This window comes from Nuphar pumila, chromosome 7, assembly GCF_984573655.1.
Source record: "Nuphar pumila chromosome 7, dmNupPumi1.hap1.1, whole genome shotgun sequence".
NCBI lineage: Eukaryota > Viridiplantae > Streptophyta > Magnoliopsida > Nymphaeales > Nymphaeaceae > Nuphar > Nuphar pumila.
In genome coordinates, this window is record NC_143255.1 from 33652270 (window position 1) to 33672168 (window position 19899).

Consider the following 19899-nt stretch of genomic DNA (forward strand, 5'->3'; position numbering starts at 1 on the left):
TTCATGTGTTTATATTATAAAATAGAGTTCTAACTCATCCGAGTCACTAAGTCAACCCATTAACCCTGTGACCCAGTAAGGATCCGATCAGTGCCAACTATGGTGGTAGGTGATAGAGGTGACTGGTACGTCACCTCGTGTTGGGACGCAATTTCAAATCCCAATGGTATCATTGTATAACTGGTAGGGGTCAGACTAACCCCATCTAGTCTTTCAAAAAAACATGTCTCCCTTTATTTTTTTAAAGGTGAAATTTATAAAAAATCATTAAAAAAATAAAAATAAAAGTAAAAAGGCAAGAAGCAATTTATAAAGTGATCCACGCATGGGGGCTGCCTAACCACAGCTTGACTTTTAAAAATATATATATAAAGTGATCCAAACAGGGAGGGGGTAAGATGATCAAACAGAAACCAACACGAGCCCAGTGTTGGTGCTGGGAAACCATCTTCAACCGGCATCGGCCATGAAGAACCAACTTCAGGCATTTGCCCGAACAAAATACTGCAAATTCACACTTTGGGGAACAATCAAACACAAGGGAGGAAACAATAGCACACAGAAAATAGCAAATGTAACTTGGGCAACTATAAATGCAAATAACCACGAAATGCTACTACTACAAGGAAAGGGGCACATGAAATTAGCAATTGCAAAAGCAAACAACCATCATATGTTACAACAAACTTGTGTTCAATAGAACGTTACAAAGATGTGCACAAGTTGCCTTGGCACTGAAGAATACAAAGTTACATGACCATTTTCCATCACTAGGAAGCGCACGGTAGGGGGTGACTCATCCATCAGAAGTCCAGTAGATGATCCAGGCCAGCATCAAGAGGGCCTTGAAGGAGAAACTGGTTAGGGGCTTTCTGGGCTTACTGCACAAGGTTTGCGTTGGAGGCCGATAGAACCATTTCAATGGGATTCTGGCTCCGACAGCTTGGTGAAAGGAGTTGACCTCAAAGTTGACCCTTCATAATTTTCCAACACCACATGTAGGCCCTCTTTATATAGTGACTGCAACAGAAAGAGGTATCGTAGTTATCTCCATTCCAACGAGTTTCATAGTACTTTGACACAGTAGCTTGAACAGCTTCACGCTTGTAAGCTTTGAGTTTTGGTGGTGCCCATACTCACGTTTCAAAAACTCCAACACAACTGTTTCTGAACCCATCTTTTCCCAAGTTGTGATTCCAGAATGAACCTAACAGTGAGCCAGCAGATTTAGCGCCAAACAAATTAATCCAACATTAAACTCTTCTCCTGGTGGGCAAAACAAGAGGATGTCAACAGTTAGGATCTGAAGCCTAGACTCATGGATTAAGACAGTGCAATTTTTACCAGTTCACCCATCACACTTGACCCATTACACCTTGAAGCTTTAATTTTGCAAAAACGGATACACGCATGCACACACGTGCACATGCCCACCATCCGTGAGTTGCATTAGAATTACAAATAGCATGCTAGACTCAGAGATCGTTCCCTGCCATATGTTGGACCTATCACAGTTATTTTGCTAATTCTAGTAAGTATTAAGTTACACTGACAAAATAGAATAAACATATTCAAGTTTTTAGACCATCTTCTGTTCAGCAATGAACAGCTCATAGAAGAATCCTATACAACAAAGTCTTGATAAGCACACCCATCCATGTCACTTCAACAACGGTTGCTAATAATAGAGCATGTACCATGAAAATTAATATAAATATATGACGATGAACTTTGAAAGGTAAAATCCTCATACTGTATATTACATTTAGTCCATGAAACCACTGATACAATTCTAGCAATCCCTGCACACGTGTATGTGCTGAGGCATTCAGCTCACCAATTTGCCATTTGACATCCCAAGGATGACAATATCAGAAGAAAAAAAATTGTACTGATTGCTTCAACGATATTAATTACCATTGGTAAATGACAAATAAGGGCAGGAGTGTCCCATCTACCAGATCATTGTACATATTGATTTTAGTTAGAGATTGATTCCATGTACAAATACAAGTTATTTATGACTAGTTAGAGTGGTACGGGTTCTTAACCCAAAAATGTTGCTCAAGACGAGACTTCAAATGTTCCTGATACCGTCCATTTGATTGGGAAGTCCAATGCAAAAAAGGAGATTCATTAGCTTGTTTTAGTAAAAATTGGTGAAATGATGGAAATATTAATACACAATCTAAATATAAGAATAGATAAAGAAGAAATACCAACCCCACCACCAACACCTTGAGATTCCCTATGAAATGATGTATTGGAATCACTGCAAAGAAGTTACCAGTTATGAATGACACTTCAAGCTCATATTGGTAATGGGTTGAGAACAAGAGCTTCAGAGTTCCTAATAAGATGGCTCAGTAACAAATAGCCTATTCCAAGGCACGAGTTACTCGTTCTTGCAACAATCCAATTCGATCCACATGTGAAAAATGTGTGCCTTTTCTTCTGAGGTCTAAATCCATTGTGGCATAGGGTTTACGCCATAGTTTGTAAGATGGGGGTTGTCAATTCCCAATGGATCAATACAAAGGCAAGTGAGTAACAATTATGAACCTTCAAATATCGACTTGAATGACAATTCCTCAATTGATTCAATAATAACCTAAATGATTGAGCATTGAAACTTTTGTTATTAGGTTAGCCACATACTTTACACGTTTCTAGTGATTCACACGGCAACGTCATCAAATGATACAAGTCTTGGAGAAGAATCCAATGGAAGTCAAACAGGTCAAACCTCTTTGCACCAGGAGACCATACATGATCTAAGATGAGCTTCTTTCAATGTTGATATTAGAAATGGGGGGAAAAAAGGACAACACAATCTCTTGAAGATCTCTAGCATGTTCCAAGAATATACAACAACAACTACGCCTTCATCCCAAAACAATTGGGGTCGGCGATATGAACCAACAAAGAAAATCATTTTGGGTCTTTCACATGAATCCTTCTCCTCCAATCATTTCTATCCAATGCCATGTCCTCGGTGAGGTTCAAAACATTCATATCCTTTCCTATCATCTCCATCCAAGTCTTCCTAGGCCTACCCCGACCTCTTTTAACTAATATATTTTTCCATTTCTCCATCCTTCTAACTGGAGCAGCATTAGGCCTTCGCCGAATATGTCCAAACCACCGTAAACGATTCTCTCTCATCTTATTTTCAATGGGTGCAACACCTACCTTCTTACGTATCTCCTCGTTCTGAATCTTATCTTTTATTGTATTTCCACACATCCATCTAAGCATACGCATCTCAGCTACTCTCATTTTTTGAATATGATGTCTCTTGGCAGCCCAACATTCCGTACCATATAGTAAAGCGGGCCTAATAGTCGTCTTATAAAACTTTCCCTTCAACCGCAATGGCATTCTACGATCGCACAACACTCCAGTTGCACTTTTCTATTTCATCCACCCAACCTTTATCCTATGATTTACATCTCCATCAATTTCTCCATACTTTTGAATGATAGATCCCAAATATTTGAAACAATCATCCACCGGTATTTCTTGCTCACCAAGCTTCACTACACTCCCATCACTACTTCGTTGCTTACTAAATCGACATTCCATATATTATGTCTTACTCTTACTCAACTTAAAACCTCTAGATTCCGATGTCTGTCTCCATAATTCTAACTTAGCATTAACCTCAGTTTTAGACTCATCAATCAAAACAATATCATCAGCAAACAACATACACCACGGCACATTTTCTTGAATTGATCACGTAAGTTCATCCATCACTATAGCAAATAGGAAAAGGCTTAAAGCAGATCCTTGATGTAACCCAACCGTTATAGGAAAATTGGTTGTCACCCCTCCACGAGTGCAGACATTGGTTACTACTCCTTCATACATATTCTTAATTATACTAATGTACTTGAGAGAAACACCTTTCTTCATCATTGTCCACCAGAGAACGTCCCTAGGTACTCTAACGTATGCCTTCTCCAAATCAATAAAAACCATATGCAAATCTTTGTTCCTTTCTTTATTTCTCTCAATAAGTTGTCTACGAAGATGTATAGCTTTCATAGTTGATCTTTCAGGCATAAAACCAAATTGATTCTCCGATATCATGACAACCTTCCTCAACCTAGACACAATCACCCTCTTCCAAAGTTTCATAGTATGACTCATGAGTTTTATACCACGATAGTTTGTGCAATCTTGTATATCACCCTTATTCTTATATAAAGGCACTAAAGTACTCTTCCTCCACTCATTAGGCATCTTATTTGTCCGCCAAATCTTGTTAAAAAGATTTGTCATCCATTCTAAATCTTTCTCTCCCAAGCATTTTCATGCCTCGATAGGTATACCATCTCGGCCAACTGCCCTTCTTAATTTCATTTTCTTCAAAGCCTCTGCAATTTCTTTCTTTTGAATCTTGCGCATGAAGTCACGATTCATCTCATGAAAAGGAATGGACAAGTCTCCAAGATCCTGAGCATGACTTCCATTAAATAGCTTATCAAAATAATCTTTTCATCTCTCCTTAATCTCCTCATCTTTGACTAAAACCCTTTGTGTTTCATCTTTGATACATCTAATCATACTCAGATCCCTCGATTTCCTATCTCTCATCTTTGCAAGCCTATAAATATCCTTTTCGCCCTCTTTGGTATCCAACTTGTCATAAACCTCCTTATATACTTTATCCCTCGCGTTTTGAACTACTTTTTTAGCTTCCTTCTTTGCTATCATATACTTCTCTAAATTCTTATTATCACGACTCTTACTTAGATTTCTATAACACTCTCTTTTAACCTTAATAGCTAAGGATCTTGGAAACCCTTGTGTTCACAGACAACATTAGTTGTTGAGTTATTGCACTAAAAATCATTTCTCAAAAATACAAAGCAATCAAAGATGGAAAAGATAACATCTGAAAGATGGTTAGCAAAACAGTTTTCACTTGACCAAAGAAAGTTGCAAAGAGGTAAACCAAATATCAAGTCAAACAGACACAGAACAAGCAAGTCCCTGGATTTTCAAGAGCACAAACCATAGTTACCGGAAGCACTACTATATGGTGGGAATCGTGATCCCCAGGAAGCGGGAACCATAAGCGGTGTGGAATCGCGCTTCCTATGCATGAGAATCATGATTTCCCAACAAGAGAATCTCGATTCCCATACATGGGAATCTTGATTCCCATGGTTGAGTTTTTATGTTCATTGGAATTATAATTCCCAAGTTGAGGAATCCAATTCCTCATATATAAGAACACTAGTTATTCACCATTTGTAGTGTGATTTGGTCTAGTGCACCCACAAGCCACTATTTTTTTCTTGTTCATCTCAAATAAATGCACAAATTTACAGTGTATAGAATATAAATGCACAAGACTTTTGACTTTAGTCTTATTGTTTTGATTGCAAAAAAACTTCTGTTTTTTTTTAATTAGCATATCTAGTTTGATATGTTTTTCTATATGCATGTTGGACTGTTGTGTTCTCTCTTAATTGCAGATGTTTGTTCTTTGTTTCATAATATAGCAACATTTGCTCAAAACTTCAAATTGCTGGATTCTTGAACATAGGAGAAATAGCTTATCAGCCTAATTTGCATTACTTTTATGTATCTTATATGAAGCTTTATTATGTTATAATTATTATATTCATACCTACATTAATATGAAATCATTAGCAATACGTAATTAGTTATATGTTAAATGTGTGTTTTGATATGTTTGTTTTGTTAACACACACGTGTGTGTGTGTGTGTGTGTGTGTGTGTGTGTGTGTAACATTGTCCACTCTTGCACATTTCTTATTGTTTAAAGGTATCATATAATGGGAAACTGGAATATGTTTACAAACCAAATATGTTTGCTGGTATGAATCGAGATTTTCATAGGTTTTTTTGCAAATCTAACCCTGCAGATGCATTCGACATGGTCCATTTGCTAGGAATCAACTGTTGGATCATCGTAATAGGATCAAGAAATGCGATTTTTTATGCTTGAATATTTATGAAAATTCTAAGCCAATGATTTTCAACCCTTAAAAGATCCTTCTTATACATCGTAATTGGATGATCCAAGAGTCTGTTTTTATAAAAACAGGCATCTAGATCACATCCCTATGGTGAAATTTTCGAGTTACTTGAAGCTATTTCAAAATCTAGAGGCATGGCAACCTGCTGAACTCCTTCCTGTGGATGTTACAAATGAAATACTGAAACATTTGTCACAAGATTTAGAACAAGTGTATAAGATGCCATGAGATCCTAAAGAGGCAGGAGAACACCGCTATTACTCCTTTAACTATCTCAGCTCCAGTCAAATAATACTTAAACTTTAAGTTCTGTTTTCGTTTACTCTTCAGCTTTTACTTTTCTTAACTGCCTTTTTAAAACCACCTTATATTAAATTGAACAATGATCTTAAACCAACCAGAAGCTATTCTGAGGCTTTTAAAACAAATCACAGTTAGGGTTGCATGCTCGTCCAAACCCATGAAATAATATATTTGACATGAACATAATCCAGTTGAACTCCAAAATATTCCGAACGCAATGCAATTCAAGTTAAAATTGCTACCACTAGTAAACCATCAGCTGAAGCTAACAATAAGGAAGATGCCCAAACTTGAATTTATGAACGCCAAGAACAATGTCAATATACAAATATTTTTCCATGTTCATTTTCATTCATTTTATTTTTTGCAATCAAGAATTTTGTCAAAATTGTAACACTTCTATAACTAGGATAAACTTCTCAGAAAAATAAAAGATGGTTCCAAAGGAAGAGATACATTTCTATAAGGATATTTTATCAATTGTAAAGCTCCTTGAAGTCTGTGAAGCCTACAAAAAAGATGTATTACTAATCTCCCAAATTTTACTGGTTGCAATAGCTTAATAAGGCAGTATAGAAGAAACAAGAATTATTACCCAATAACAGCCCACATAGCTCATACAGTGAAATCCAACAAACCCTCTGTTATACACAATAGCTTGACCAGAACATATGCATTAGTAGTTTTCCTTTTCTTCAAACTACAAACCTTGTTTTCCCACATTTTAGAAATTGCTGAAAATCACCTACTTCCTCTGATTAGATGTATTATTGGTTGGAGTTGATTATGAACCAAGGATAAAAGGTGATATTTATTACCTTAAAGTTAAAACAATAAAATGCACAAACTTAATCACCTGGACACATGGCGTCATGGTTCCACTCAATATTATATACTCCAACCTCCCCCCTTATGCTGTTCACATCAGCCTCAAGAAGTCAAGATTTGTCTATAAGGTCAATCCATCAACAGAATCAGAGTTGAACTTAAGCTGCATATCATTCAGATAATATAGGGTTAGTTTACCAATAAAACATAAGACTTGCACACAACTCCAAACCACAAACGAGATGAAATATCAACAAAGTTTGTTGAAATAGAGCCTTCACACATCTTCTACATAAGGTGTTGCAAAAACACAGACATACGGAAAAAAATAAAGGATGGAGATGGTGCTATATGTCATAAATGTTCAATGTCAACAATCCTCAAAATATCGCATGCATTTACCACCTTATCATTGTTTCAGATTTGTTGTCATAAAAAGGTTAAAACCTCCATTTTTTTCCAGTCATGTATGGTTCAAGCTCGCACATGTTACAGCACAGTCAAAGGAGCCAATTAGGGAAACATCTAAAAGACACAAGTTTTGCCCTCTTTCCACCCAGATGTGTAGTTTGGGTCTTAAGCACAAAACAAATATCCACAGCTTAATGATAGACATCATCAACAGATTGTGATACCCAGAAAAATTACATGAAGGAAATTAAGTACAGCTTCAAAAGAATCACACAAAGTAAATGAACAATAGGTGCCAAGTGAGCGACCATGGAATGCAAATGCACAAAGAAAGGAGCAAACTTAAAGTGCCAATTTATTTGAAAAATAAAGATGCTTAGAACTTCAGGAAATTGGGCATGGTAGATCAATCGCATAGCGTTATACTAATTTAAACAAATCCTCTGATGCCCATATTTGATATGGTTTTGAAACAAACCTTTCCTTTCTGAAGAAGTTATTTATAGTAAATTAATATTTTCCTGCTTCAAAATAAATTTAGAATATTCCCAAACACTATAAGCTTAGCAAAACTTTTCAAGGTATAAGTCTGACTCTAATTTTATATTAATTGTTAGTTTACTTGCTAGCTGTTAATGCTAATTTACATAGTTGTCCTCAAGCTTTGAGGGCGGCTTCATTCATTGAATGTTTCATAATTTAGCAATTTAACCTTGAATTTATGATAATATTCTGAAAAAGGATCCTTAACCTCAATAAAATAGAGAAGAAAAAAGAATGGGTGGTCATCCTTGTGACTCAATTTATGAAAGTGGTGTTATGCCTAAAACTATTAATATTCAAATAACCATATGCTTGATAATATGCATTAGACTCTCTTTCCAGCAGCAGATGATGTCTAGGTGGAACTATGCCTACTAACAGCTCAGAAAGCTGAAGCCTAGCATCTAAGCTCATCCAGACATGCAAGGTTGACTGGTGTATAAGATATCTAGACTTCAGATTCAAGTCAGGCATATGCTGGACAGGTCTAAAAATATCCTTATCAATTTTCTCCATAGTTTAAAAACATAAAAAGTTGACCTAGAGACTTGTTTGAGTTAATCAAGTCAACCCCTTCTAAATTAGCCAAGTTGATTAAGCCAGTAAGTAACCATGTATTTACGCTCACATTTTCAGTTTTCAAGTTTTAACTATACACACGCAGCTCAGTGTATAGATTATGATGATAGAATCACTCATTATGTTTTATTTGTACATGAACCCATTCTCACGTTTACTTTCATGAGGACGCAGAATTCTAGCTTGTCCACATTTTCTATTTTGACATAGTTTTTAAAATAAAAAATCTTAATTAATTTATTCACAACTAAGTTCTCATTTCATGACAATTGATTCCAGAGTTTATATATAGTACTAACTAATTGGCTGTGATGGTTGATATACTAGTTTAGTAACTAATGAACATAACAGCACTTTTTCTTTTGAAAATTATAAATATTGATTGTGGTCCTTGATATACTAGTTTAGCAACTCATGAACATCATAAAACTTTTCTTATGAAAATTATATACATGAGGGATCTATTTTCTATTACATAATTTTTTATTCATAAACACCAGTTACATCACTTTCCTATACGAGTATCATCTTGATGTCATAGAAATTTGTCATCGCATATGGTTATTTCTATCTATATAATTTATTTCTACCACTTTAGAATGCAAAACAAAACCCAATCAAGTCACAGTTGACTCAGCTCAGTTAAGACTAAGACCAAACAAGTCAGAACTCATTGGTTCTCAATAGGATTTTCTCATGCAGGAAATCCAAATCTGCCATTTACTGTGCTCAGTATAGAAGGCTCTGTCTCTTGTAAAGAATTTTACTGATCTAGATCTGTAGCATCGACACTAGGATTTAGTCCTCTGAAAATAGATAGGTCCACATTGGGACGTTGTGAGGTTAAGAACAAATAAACTGACAAGCTTAACAGAATATATATGAATAGACTGTACAGATATGTGACAAGAAGCTCATGCAAGCCTATGCTTCCATCTTTTCCCTTGGATGGATACCTATAGAACACAGTAGTTAACATGCACAGATCTTCATTGACATGAAAAGTTCACCCGCACATGACCAGATATCTCCAAATAACAGATTTATGAAAAATAACAGATTTATGAAAAAAAGAAAACACACACATTTAATAATGTGATTATTTCAGAAAAAGAGAAAATACTCAAGAAATAATTGATGTTTATTAATGTGACTGCCAAATCAATAGGGATGGCAGGGGTCAGCTTCAACTCCAATCTATATATAATATCAATATCCAACCACATGAGCCAAATTACAATTCGATTAGCCCCTCAACCCTGTCATATCTGAAGCCTGGATGCATAAAACAGAAATTTCATACATATGCCAGACGTTGTTAGTCAGAATAGCCAGATCCGACCAAATAAACACTCACAGAGAACAGATCAAACACTACATTCTACACAGGCCTCTATTCAGTTGGATTTCCAACCCAAACCCATAAATTTTGCATCTCAAAGTTAACCTCATGTGCTGAAATGGTATTTTCTCAGAAGCATAATTGGAAGACAAGAAAGTCCTGATTCTGGTTCATGCATATAGGGAGTCACCAACCATCACGTTCTCCTAGATGACCTGCTCGAGATATGGATGGCATTTGATGCTGGATTGTGATAAGATACTACAGCATGAACCAAACAAAACAGAGATCAAAACCCTGTCACAACTCCATGATAGCCTCAATTTTTTCTAAGCAAAACTTTACAATCTGCAATCTGCTTTCATATATAATTTTGCATATAGCTACTTTCTCGGCAAAGCCATTACATATGTTCATGGCCGATAAAGCTTTCTGAAATACTAAAGACAATGCAGGGAAGTCAAACCTCTGACATATAGTCACAAATACAACTCTAAAGCAACCGAAGGAGTGCTCTGTTGACCCAAATCAAAATCAAACAACAATAACAGGAAAGGAAAATCATATTTAACAAATAAGCAAAAATATGAAATGGTGATATATAAATCAAGTGACTTTTTTCGCTAAGCATAATGGAGGGTCAACTAGGAGAGGGATATTCATTATTACCAGAAGTGGATATCAAGCCAGCTAACTAGCAACTCACAATCTAGTTAAATCTCCAGCTTTTCTTATATTTTATGGAGGTAATTCCAGAATCCAACAACATGCAGGTTTTGGTTTGCTTCCTCGTACAGCACAGTCTGGGTTTAGGTGAGGTCTTAGAATCCAAGCCTAGTTGGTTTGCTTCCTCGTCCAGCACAGTCTGGCTTTAGGTGAGGTCTTAGAATCCAAGCCTAGTTAGACCAAAGCAATCAGTCCAGTATACAATCAGACTACAGAGCCAGGCAGGCCAGGAACACAACACAATGATTCTTAAGGCTAGACTGGCCTGGCCCAACCCAGCTCAACAGTAAACATGGACAGGTAAGGATCTGAGCCCCAAAAAGATAAGAAAGGAGTCCATCCTCTGATCAATAACTCAGGTTGTGATGCTTCATTAAGCCACCAGTGCAGAAGGGTTTCAACCCAACCACAGACGAGCCCGATCCAAGAAAAAAAATAGCCAAATTCTTAGGCAGCAAACCAACATTATGCTTCATCAGCTGCCAAATTTTATATATATATATATATGCCTACCACTTTTCTGGCCTACTGCCAGCCTACCGGGCTTTTGAAGGGGTTTTCCTTATATCTGACCATATGAATGTGTTCTACATGCTTGATTTTATAAGAATCGACTCTTGGATCGTCCGATTCCGACATGCAGGCAGGTGTTTATAAGGTTTAAAAATCAACGGTTTAAGATTTTCATAAAATTCAAGGCTTAAAAGTCATGTTTTTTATCCAAAAAACATGATCCAAGTGTTGTTTCCTAGCAAATCAACTATGTAGAACACATCTGCAGGGTCAGATTTGCGAAAAACAACCTGAAAACGCATGTTCGCTCGGGGTAGGCTGGTGGTAGGCCAGAAGAGTGATAGGCAGCTACCACTTTTCCAATCAACAACAACAACAACAACAACTATGCCTTCATCCCAAAACAATTGGGGTCGGCGATATGAACCAAAAAAGAAAATCATTATGGGTCTTCCACATGAATCCTTCTCCTCCGATCATTTCTATCCAATGCCATGTCCCCGGTGAGGTTCAAATCATTCATATCCTTTCCTATCATCTCCATCCAAATCTTCTTAGGCCTACCCCGACCTCTTTTAACTAATATATTTTCCCATTTCTCCATCTTTCTAACTGGAGCATCATTAGGCCTTCGCCGAATATGTTCAAACCACCGTAAATGATTCTCTCTCATCTTATTTTCAATGGATGCAACGCCTACCTTCTTACGTATCTCCTCGTTTCGAATCTTATCTTTTATTGTATTACCACACATCCATCTAAGCATACGCATCTCAGCTACACTCATTTTTTGAATATGATGTCTCTTGGCAGCCCAACATTCCGTACCACTTTTCCAATATATAACTATATATATATATATCACTTGCTGACTAGAAATATTTATTCTCATCATATTACCGTAAAGATAAAAGGATAAAAGATTGACAAGTGTAAAAGGAACGCGATATTTTGAAGTTTGAACATAACGCAAAAGGAGTATTTCAATGTGAAGAAGGAAAGTAGACACAATAGAGTCCTTGAAAGGTAAAAGTATTTTGGGCAGGAAGTTACACTCATTCACATCCCCAAAGCACAAATATGTGTCCCTGCACATTCACGCTCATGCAGGACATATGCAAACGTGGATACACGCATGCAAATATGAAAGAGTAAGGCAATGTACTTGTAGCCAACAAATAAAGCTAAAACTCAAGCACATCAAAGGGCAATAGATTAGCATAAGGTAAACTGGTGGAATATAACATATCCATGGCAGCCTGTTCATGACAATATGTCCCATTATAGGGCGAAGCAACTAAAAGAAAGCCTCTCATTGCCGATAGATCAATTTAATCTTTACATAATGCAAAATCATACCAAATACATAGAGACGGATGGGTTGCCTAAGCTGTTTTGGTTAACCATGGAAAAAATATGGTGGAGTCTTACCAATATGTAACTTCAGGAATCACCCAAGGAAGGCATCTCCCACAACCTTGAAAATGGCATGAGGCTTTCTACCCGTGGAAGGTGGAATAAGCAAACAAGAACACAATCTTATCTCAGTTCTAGATACATGGCCACTTCCAACACTGGAAGTATTTACAACAAATTTTGCTATGTTCCTTTCCCATGACTTTTGAATCCTAGCAGTTGGCACTCCAATAGAAATCTTTGGATGGGAATCTACGGAACATGGAGAGATGCTCTTCAGGGATGGAGCATCTGTACTGATGGACGAATTCTACAGAATGGATATTTTAACACCAGAATTGTCATATTTACTGGTAACGCTCTCCACATAAGAACTGACCCACTGCATATATAACAGATGTAGTGATTCGCCTGCCATGTTAAAATATTGAAAGCAGTCCAGTCATTGTCAACTTCTATATACTACATGAAAAAAAAATGAATATTTTGACAATATCTGATAAAGGAACCTTGAATATGCTGAAGATTAGGACTGCCACAAGCTGAGCCAATCCGAACCACAGCCTAAGCTGTTTAAGCTCAATTAGTTAGTCTCTCAATAATCAAACCTGGCCAAGCTCACTCAAGCTTGTTCATTTGGCTTGATCAGGCTCTTGCTTGGCTTGCCAAGCACAATCACACCATTTTTAACACAAAAGATTGTTATATTTTAAGTAAATGGGAGATAAGTTGAATTTCATTCCATGGCATCAAGGGTGCAAGCCACAAGGGTTTCCACTACGGCAACAGTTAGAGTGTTGTAAAGGTGTGTACATGCACACATTAGTGCGTACATAAAAAACAATTCTTAAAGCACCAATATACATTATGAGATGAAGAGTTTAGCAAGAACACAGTTGTGGTAATAATAAATTAAGATGTCTAAAAAGGCCAACCTTAGGAGATAAACGAAATCACAAACAGAAACATGACCACCAAATTCAAAAAGATAAGTGATGACTAACGAGTAATGACATGATCAACTGAATGTCAACAATGAGAATTGTCATATGCATCATAATGATAAAACTATAACAATAGCAACTTGTATCCCCACGAAGTAATGTACATAGATTCAACGTCAATTATCCTATGAGAATAATATAAATAAATAAATTAAAAAAGGATAGATTATATGATGCATCGTCAAAAAGAAAAATAGATTGAAAAATAAAATTCAGCACCCACCTCAAAAAATGATACAAAAAGAACATGTTCTCATTGACTTGAATACCGCATCAAAAGGTTGTCGCTTCAATCTCTTCGGTTTTACCACCATTTTCTCCATTGTAATCCACCTGCAACAATGACGGAACTATTGACTCATCTACATTCATGTTCAAGACGTTCAACTCATGCTCTCCCTCTAAATCAAACTCCTCTATATCTACATCCCAAAACTTTGATGGTCCTTCTCTGCAATAAGACAATAATTAGCAAAAAGAAAGAGCCTATCAATATTTAATTCATTTTTGTAATAAAATAGAAAACTAATACAATCAAACTACTTAAAAGTAATTGTGTATTACCTGCATTTCTCATCTCCTTTTGAAATTAAACGAAGGTTGTGACGCACGTACACTAGATCTTCTGCACGGCTAGTCGAGAGTTTGTTTCTCCTAATGGTTTGGATTTGTGAATGCTTACTCCAGTTTCTCTCGCGAGATGATAACGTGACAGGCTGTGCTAAAAGTCTCAATGCAAGACGCTGAAGTAGGGGCATACTTGCACCATGTAATACCCACCATGTCATGGGTTCAACATCATCTCTAGCCTTTATCGCTTCTAAACCACCACAAAGTCCAACCCCAGTAACAAACTGCGCAAATTCTTCCTGAACTTGATGAAATTGCTCAAGATCTGAATAAACTCTGCTTAAATATTCTGATCTATGCTTTGATAATTCTGAATTTTGATGTGGAGGAACACGACCGGCTCTATTAGATAGCCATTTCTTTCCATAGTACATGGGATTCAAGGAATGAGCAACGCAGTGCAATGAAGTGTTAGTCTTCTTCCACGCATCAACCAAGATGGATTGTATATAATCAAAGAAATCTGAGGAATCAACTAAAGGATCCTTTTTCTCATGCTTAAAAATTATCCCTTGAATCTTTTCGATCATATTATCCCACATCTCATAGACTCTATGCAACACTGGCTCATCCATGTCAACCATCCTTAACATCTCCCATATTGGTCCTGTGAACTCTAAAAAGTAGTCAATTTTATCCCACCACATATCATCAAGAACACATTTTTTAAGCATTTGGGCTTTTTCTAGATCTTCTGATCGGTAAAAACTCCAATCAACATCTGAGACCATTCGAATGAGAGAATCTCGAACCAGCTTAATGTGCGTGATCATCACTATCAATGAAGTTAATCTAGTCTCACCTATCTTTAACATTTTTAAATTGGAATATTTGTTGTAAAGTGAAAGTGCATGCTGGTGATTGAGCACAAAATTTATCAACAATTGGGCATCCTTTTCTAGATCATCAATCCAAGCACACAACTCATTAGCTTTTGCATTTTGCTCTTTATTCGGTAGATTGCATATGGTTTTCACTACCCACCTTAATGTGTATGCTACACATGGTGTCCAGTATATATAAGGAAACTCTTCTTCCAATGATAAGCCAGCTGTTTTGTAAACCATCTCATCATCCGTGATCAACTGCACAACCTTTTTAGGCCCAACTTCTTTTACAATCTCAGAAAATAAGTTCTTTATGTATGTAGCATTTCTGTATTCCCCAGATGCATCAACCACTTTTAAAAAAATTGGCCCTTTAATCGATACTGCAAAGAAATTTATCAAAGAGCGATGTTGATTGTCTATCCATCCATCACAAACAATGGATACTCCATTTTCCTCCCAAGAAAACTTTTTATATTCTAATAACTTATCAACATAGTTTCTTTCTTCCTTAAGAATTGTTGTTCGAAGTTTCTCGGAACTTGGAGGGACATATCCTTGCAAGTTGCTATTTGCCAAAGAAGTTATCAAATCTTTCCAATATGGATTACGTGCTAAATTAAATGGCAATGATGCTGAGAAGAAAAGTCTCCCGATCTTCCTATCAATCTCTTCTCGTGAAGTAGTTTTAACCACCCCCTGTGCAACTACATCTCCTTTCCTTTTCTTGTTTGAAGAATCATCATTAGAAAAGGAGAAAATGATACTTGATGTAGCACTTTTCTTCTTGTTTTCATAATCATCTTGTAGTTTCTGTAGAACCTTCAACATATCTGGATCAACTTTCTTGCAGGCTGAAATCCCAGTCCCTTCAGTCTTAAGCAAATGGCCTTTGACTCTGTAATAGGTCCCAATATATTGAGTCCCACAAAAATTACACACCCATGGCCTATTCCCCCCACCTCTTTTTCCACTTGTAGGCAGATCCAACTTCCTCACATGCCTCCAAAGTGGGCCTTCTTGGTTGTTAAACTCATGCACATTCCCACTAGTACTACAGCTTGAAGCCACTTGTATTTTTCCTTTGCTTGACATAATTCCTTGTTAAAGAATTTTGCAATTCACAGTCACACCTATCAAAGAACCAAAAGATATGTAAGCAATTCAAAGTTAAGTATATCAAAAAATAAATGATAACCAATCCCCCTTTGATTTCATAGATCATTACAAGGTTCAAATATGAATAGATACATTCCTCATATTAGGTGTCGAAAAAAGGGTTGTTTCTGTTGCTTTCCTGTGATCAAATAGTTTTAACCATCTTCCATTTAAAACATCAAAAGTAAAGAAATAGAAACTAGAAATCAGGAGTTCAAATCAACAATGAAATGGATTTAGTATATTCAAACATAGACTGATGATATTCTGAACAGGATTCAAAGTTGCAAATCTTGACATAGCATGAAGGTTAACAACAAAAATATGGAGAATAAAAAGCCCGTTCTTATTTTTTAAAGATATTACAATGCCAACACGAATTTGCTTAGCAAGATAATCTATCACAAATAGAGACTTGTTAGTCCCATGTCGTAATTTTGCAAGAAGTAATATCCACATGTTAAAAGGATTTATGCCATAACCAATAAAGAATACAAAAATATCAAAAGGGTGTAAAGTTTCCGTCACCAACTCTAGGAGACTAAAATACAAGTAGTAAAGCAACTCAATCACAGGGAATGGATTTTACAGACAAAAAACACAAAGTCTACTGCCAAAGAAAAATAAAAAATATAAATATAAATCAAAACATATAATCAAAAACGTCATCAAAGAAGAAAAGAAATACATAAGTTCAGGAAAACCCCCAAGATAATAGGTTTTAACATCTATATTTGCCAGTGCAGGAAATAAGGCAAACTCCCAAAAGAAGAAAAAGTGGAAAACGTGAAAAAATAACTTTATAATGGAAGGGAAAAGACCGCATATTAAACATGAGGTGATGTAAGAAGGATTCTGGACCAAGCACGTAGTGAACAAGGCTGCGAACAAATTATGTATGAACGGATCCTATAAAAAATAGATGAACATGCACTAGCATAACACAGTTTGCTCTAACCGCAATTGCACTCAAGCAACATAAACTCATAAAAGCAGACATCCCACATCAACTGAGAACCTATTCACCTACATCATAACCCAAAACAAAGAGATGCGCCCGAAAATACCCGAAATACTTGTGTAACGACTTCTAAGCATACCATTTGGGTTCAAGGATTGAGAAGCAACTTCCCATCGATGAGATCGGGAGGGAGCAAACGAGCAAAGAAACAAAACAGCGCAAAGATTAAGAACCGCATAGCTTTATCAAACGCAATGAGATAAATCTCATTGGTGGTCAAAATGCAGATGAAAGAGAATGAAAATCAGCTCATTTTTACAACAATAGGCTTCTTTTAAGAAGCCCTACAACAGAACTCATGTGGAACGTGGCCGGCCTCTAGATCGCATCGGCTTTTCCATCGATTCCTTCCTCCGGGAAATGCTTCCTTAGCAGCATACTTCAAGATGCAGAAAAACAGAAACCGGATCCTCTATTCTCAAAAACGTCTTTTTCCCCCCTTTGGAAGAAACAACAAAAGCGGAAGCAAGGGAAGTAGCACGATTCGAGAAACTCAGTCATCCAAAAAACAAGAAACAGATCGCGCATAAAATCAAACGAAATAAGAGGGGAAACCGAATCCCTATTTCCAGAAATCCACGGAAAGTTCTGGAAACGAGAAACCCGAACTTCGGATCTCATTTCCTGCGTTTGAAACAAACACGAAAAAGAAGGAAACGAGAAAGTTAGATTCCAGTAACCCCGCTTATTCAGCGCATGTTACTCCAAACAAACCAAGAGAGAGAGAGAGAGAGAGAATCACACATGAAGTCAAACAAACAGAAAAGAGAGAAACTGAAGCCCTAACTCCAGAAATCCACGGAAAATCGCGGAAAGGGAGGGTTTTGAGTTCTCACCCTAAAAAAACGGGAAAGAGGGATTTCCCTTCGATGGAAATCCCGGATTTTCTCCCCTTGCCGAAGATCGAGAGAGAGAGAGAGAGAGAGAAATGTAGAAAATTTTTCTTGACTTCTTCCGGAAAATGGAAAAAGATCGGGACGATTTTCCGCCGAGAGAGAGAGAAGGCTAAAAGGCGTCGTCTCCTTCGCTTGGGGCCGGCATGTGCGATGGGGCACGTGCGAGTCTCGGGAGGGTTGATTTCTGCTGCACGCTCGCTCTCTCCACTGGGCAAGACGACGAGCGAGAGAGAGAGAGGTCACGGGTTCGAATAGTGACCGGGAGTACATTCATCACTAAAAAAGGGCAGCACCTCCTCGACGCTGAATTGACCGTTTTATCCCGTCTATTTGCTAGAAATGACCTCCTAGGGAGGTTGACCTTGGGGATGGACTCCAAGCCAATGGATCGGATTTTATCGCATATAATACGAAATTCTATCACTTTTAGTTGCGTTTTTTTGTTATGACGAAGGTAAACCCTAACGAGAACAGGGTCACTTAATAGGCCCACCTTACTACCAGCTAAAATTTCCATTTGAGGACACAACGGCTTTCAACTTGACATAGGACCCCGCTGACCACATGAGTAAACCGCTGTGGTGGTTAGGTTTTGATGCATTTGGTATGCAAAAAGGCTCAAAACCATATCTGATTATAATCCAATGTAGATGTGAATTTGATTTTATGCAATTGAACTTGAGAAGTATATGAATTTGATAGATATTTTGTTGGGTTTTGTGGACTCGGGGGTGTGCCCAGAGATGGAAGCTCCAAGTCAATAGAGGAGAATAAGAATTTGGTAAATGACATGCTTTAGTCCGGATTTCCTTGATACTCATCAATAATAATCCTGCAAAGTCATGGGCTGGGTATAATTATTCTCCTTTGGGCAGCTGTTTCTCAATCATAACTAGCCCACCATTAAAATTGTGACTCTTGCATTCCCAATTGTATTGGTTATCTTATGAGATATGGCCTTCACCACAATGTTTGTGATCTTTTGGGGTTTCATAAGTGAGACCCTATGGTTACACTGAATCTAGATTTAGTTTCTTGATCCAACATCTCTAATTTAGTCATATTGGAAGAATGCCCATATTATATCATATATATAGCACTTTATGATAAAACATACACCAAATAAACTTGCATAATTTTTTGGATTATATTAATATCTAGGTATGATATTTTCCTCACATGTTATGTGTTATTTCTTACATAATCATATGAATTTTTTCATCATGCAATTTCAAGTATAAGGTTTTCACATATGTTATGGGTTATTTCTCACACAACCATGTGTATTTTTTTTCATTTTTCGAGTATGATATTTTTTATATATGTTATGGGTGATATTTTACATAGTCATTTAATATTTTTATCAACATATGAACCATGATTATTTTTACATATGATATATATTTAGTCACGGCATTATCAACCATATAGGTTTATTATCATGTCACGATTTAAAGTATAATGGTGGTATTTTTATGAATATACTTTAAAGATGTATTTTGATAAAAAATTATTTGTGAAAGTTAGTCACCAAATTATAAAACTCAACTCTCACTAGTATAAGAAGAGGGTCAAACTCAAGGAACGGTCTTTGATAAACTTTGTATTTCAATCAATGCTATGCTTATTGCCTTAAAAAAATTAAAAGTAATTAAAATTCAACAATCAAATGTTTAAGAGCTTAT

At 36.6% G+C, this 19899-nt stretch overlaps 1 protein-coding gene across 2 annotated transcripts; it reads right to left on the reverse strand.

The window, feature by feature from the left end:
* Positions 1–625: 625 nt before the first annotated feature.
* Positions 626–18435, reverse strand: LOC149831839 (uncharacterized). 2 transcript variants are annotated; one of them, XM_090012252.1, is made up of 5 exons: positions 18155–18435; positions 14247–16272; positions 13906–14133; positions 7177–7311; positions 626–1207 (listed from the first exon to the last, which is right to left on the reverse strand). In XM_090012252.1, the coding sequence occupies exons 2-3, from the start codon at positions 16232–16234 to the stop codon at positions 13956–13958; spliced, it is 2166 nt and encodes a 721-aa protein (XP_089868378.1). In that variant the 5' UTR covers positions 16235–16272; positions 18155–18435; the 3' UTR covers positions 626–1207; positions 7177–7311; positions 13906–13955. The 2 variants fall into 2 exon arrangements, with proteins under 2 accessions (XP_089868378.1, XP_089868377.1); XM_090012251.1 differs by having other exon boundaries at positions 626–1266.
* Positions 18436–19899: the final 1464 nt, after the last annotated feature.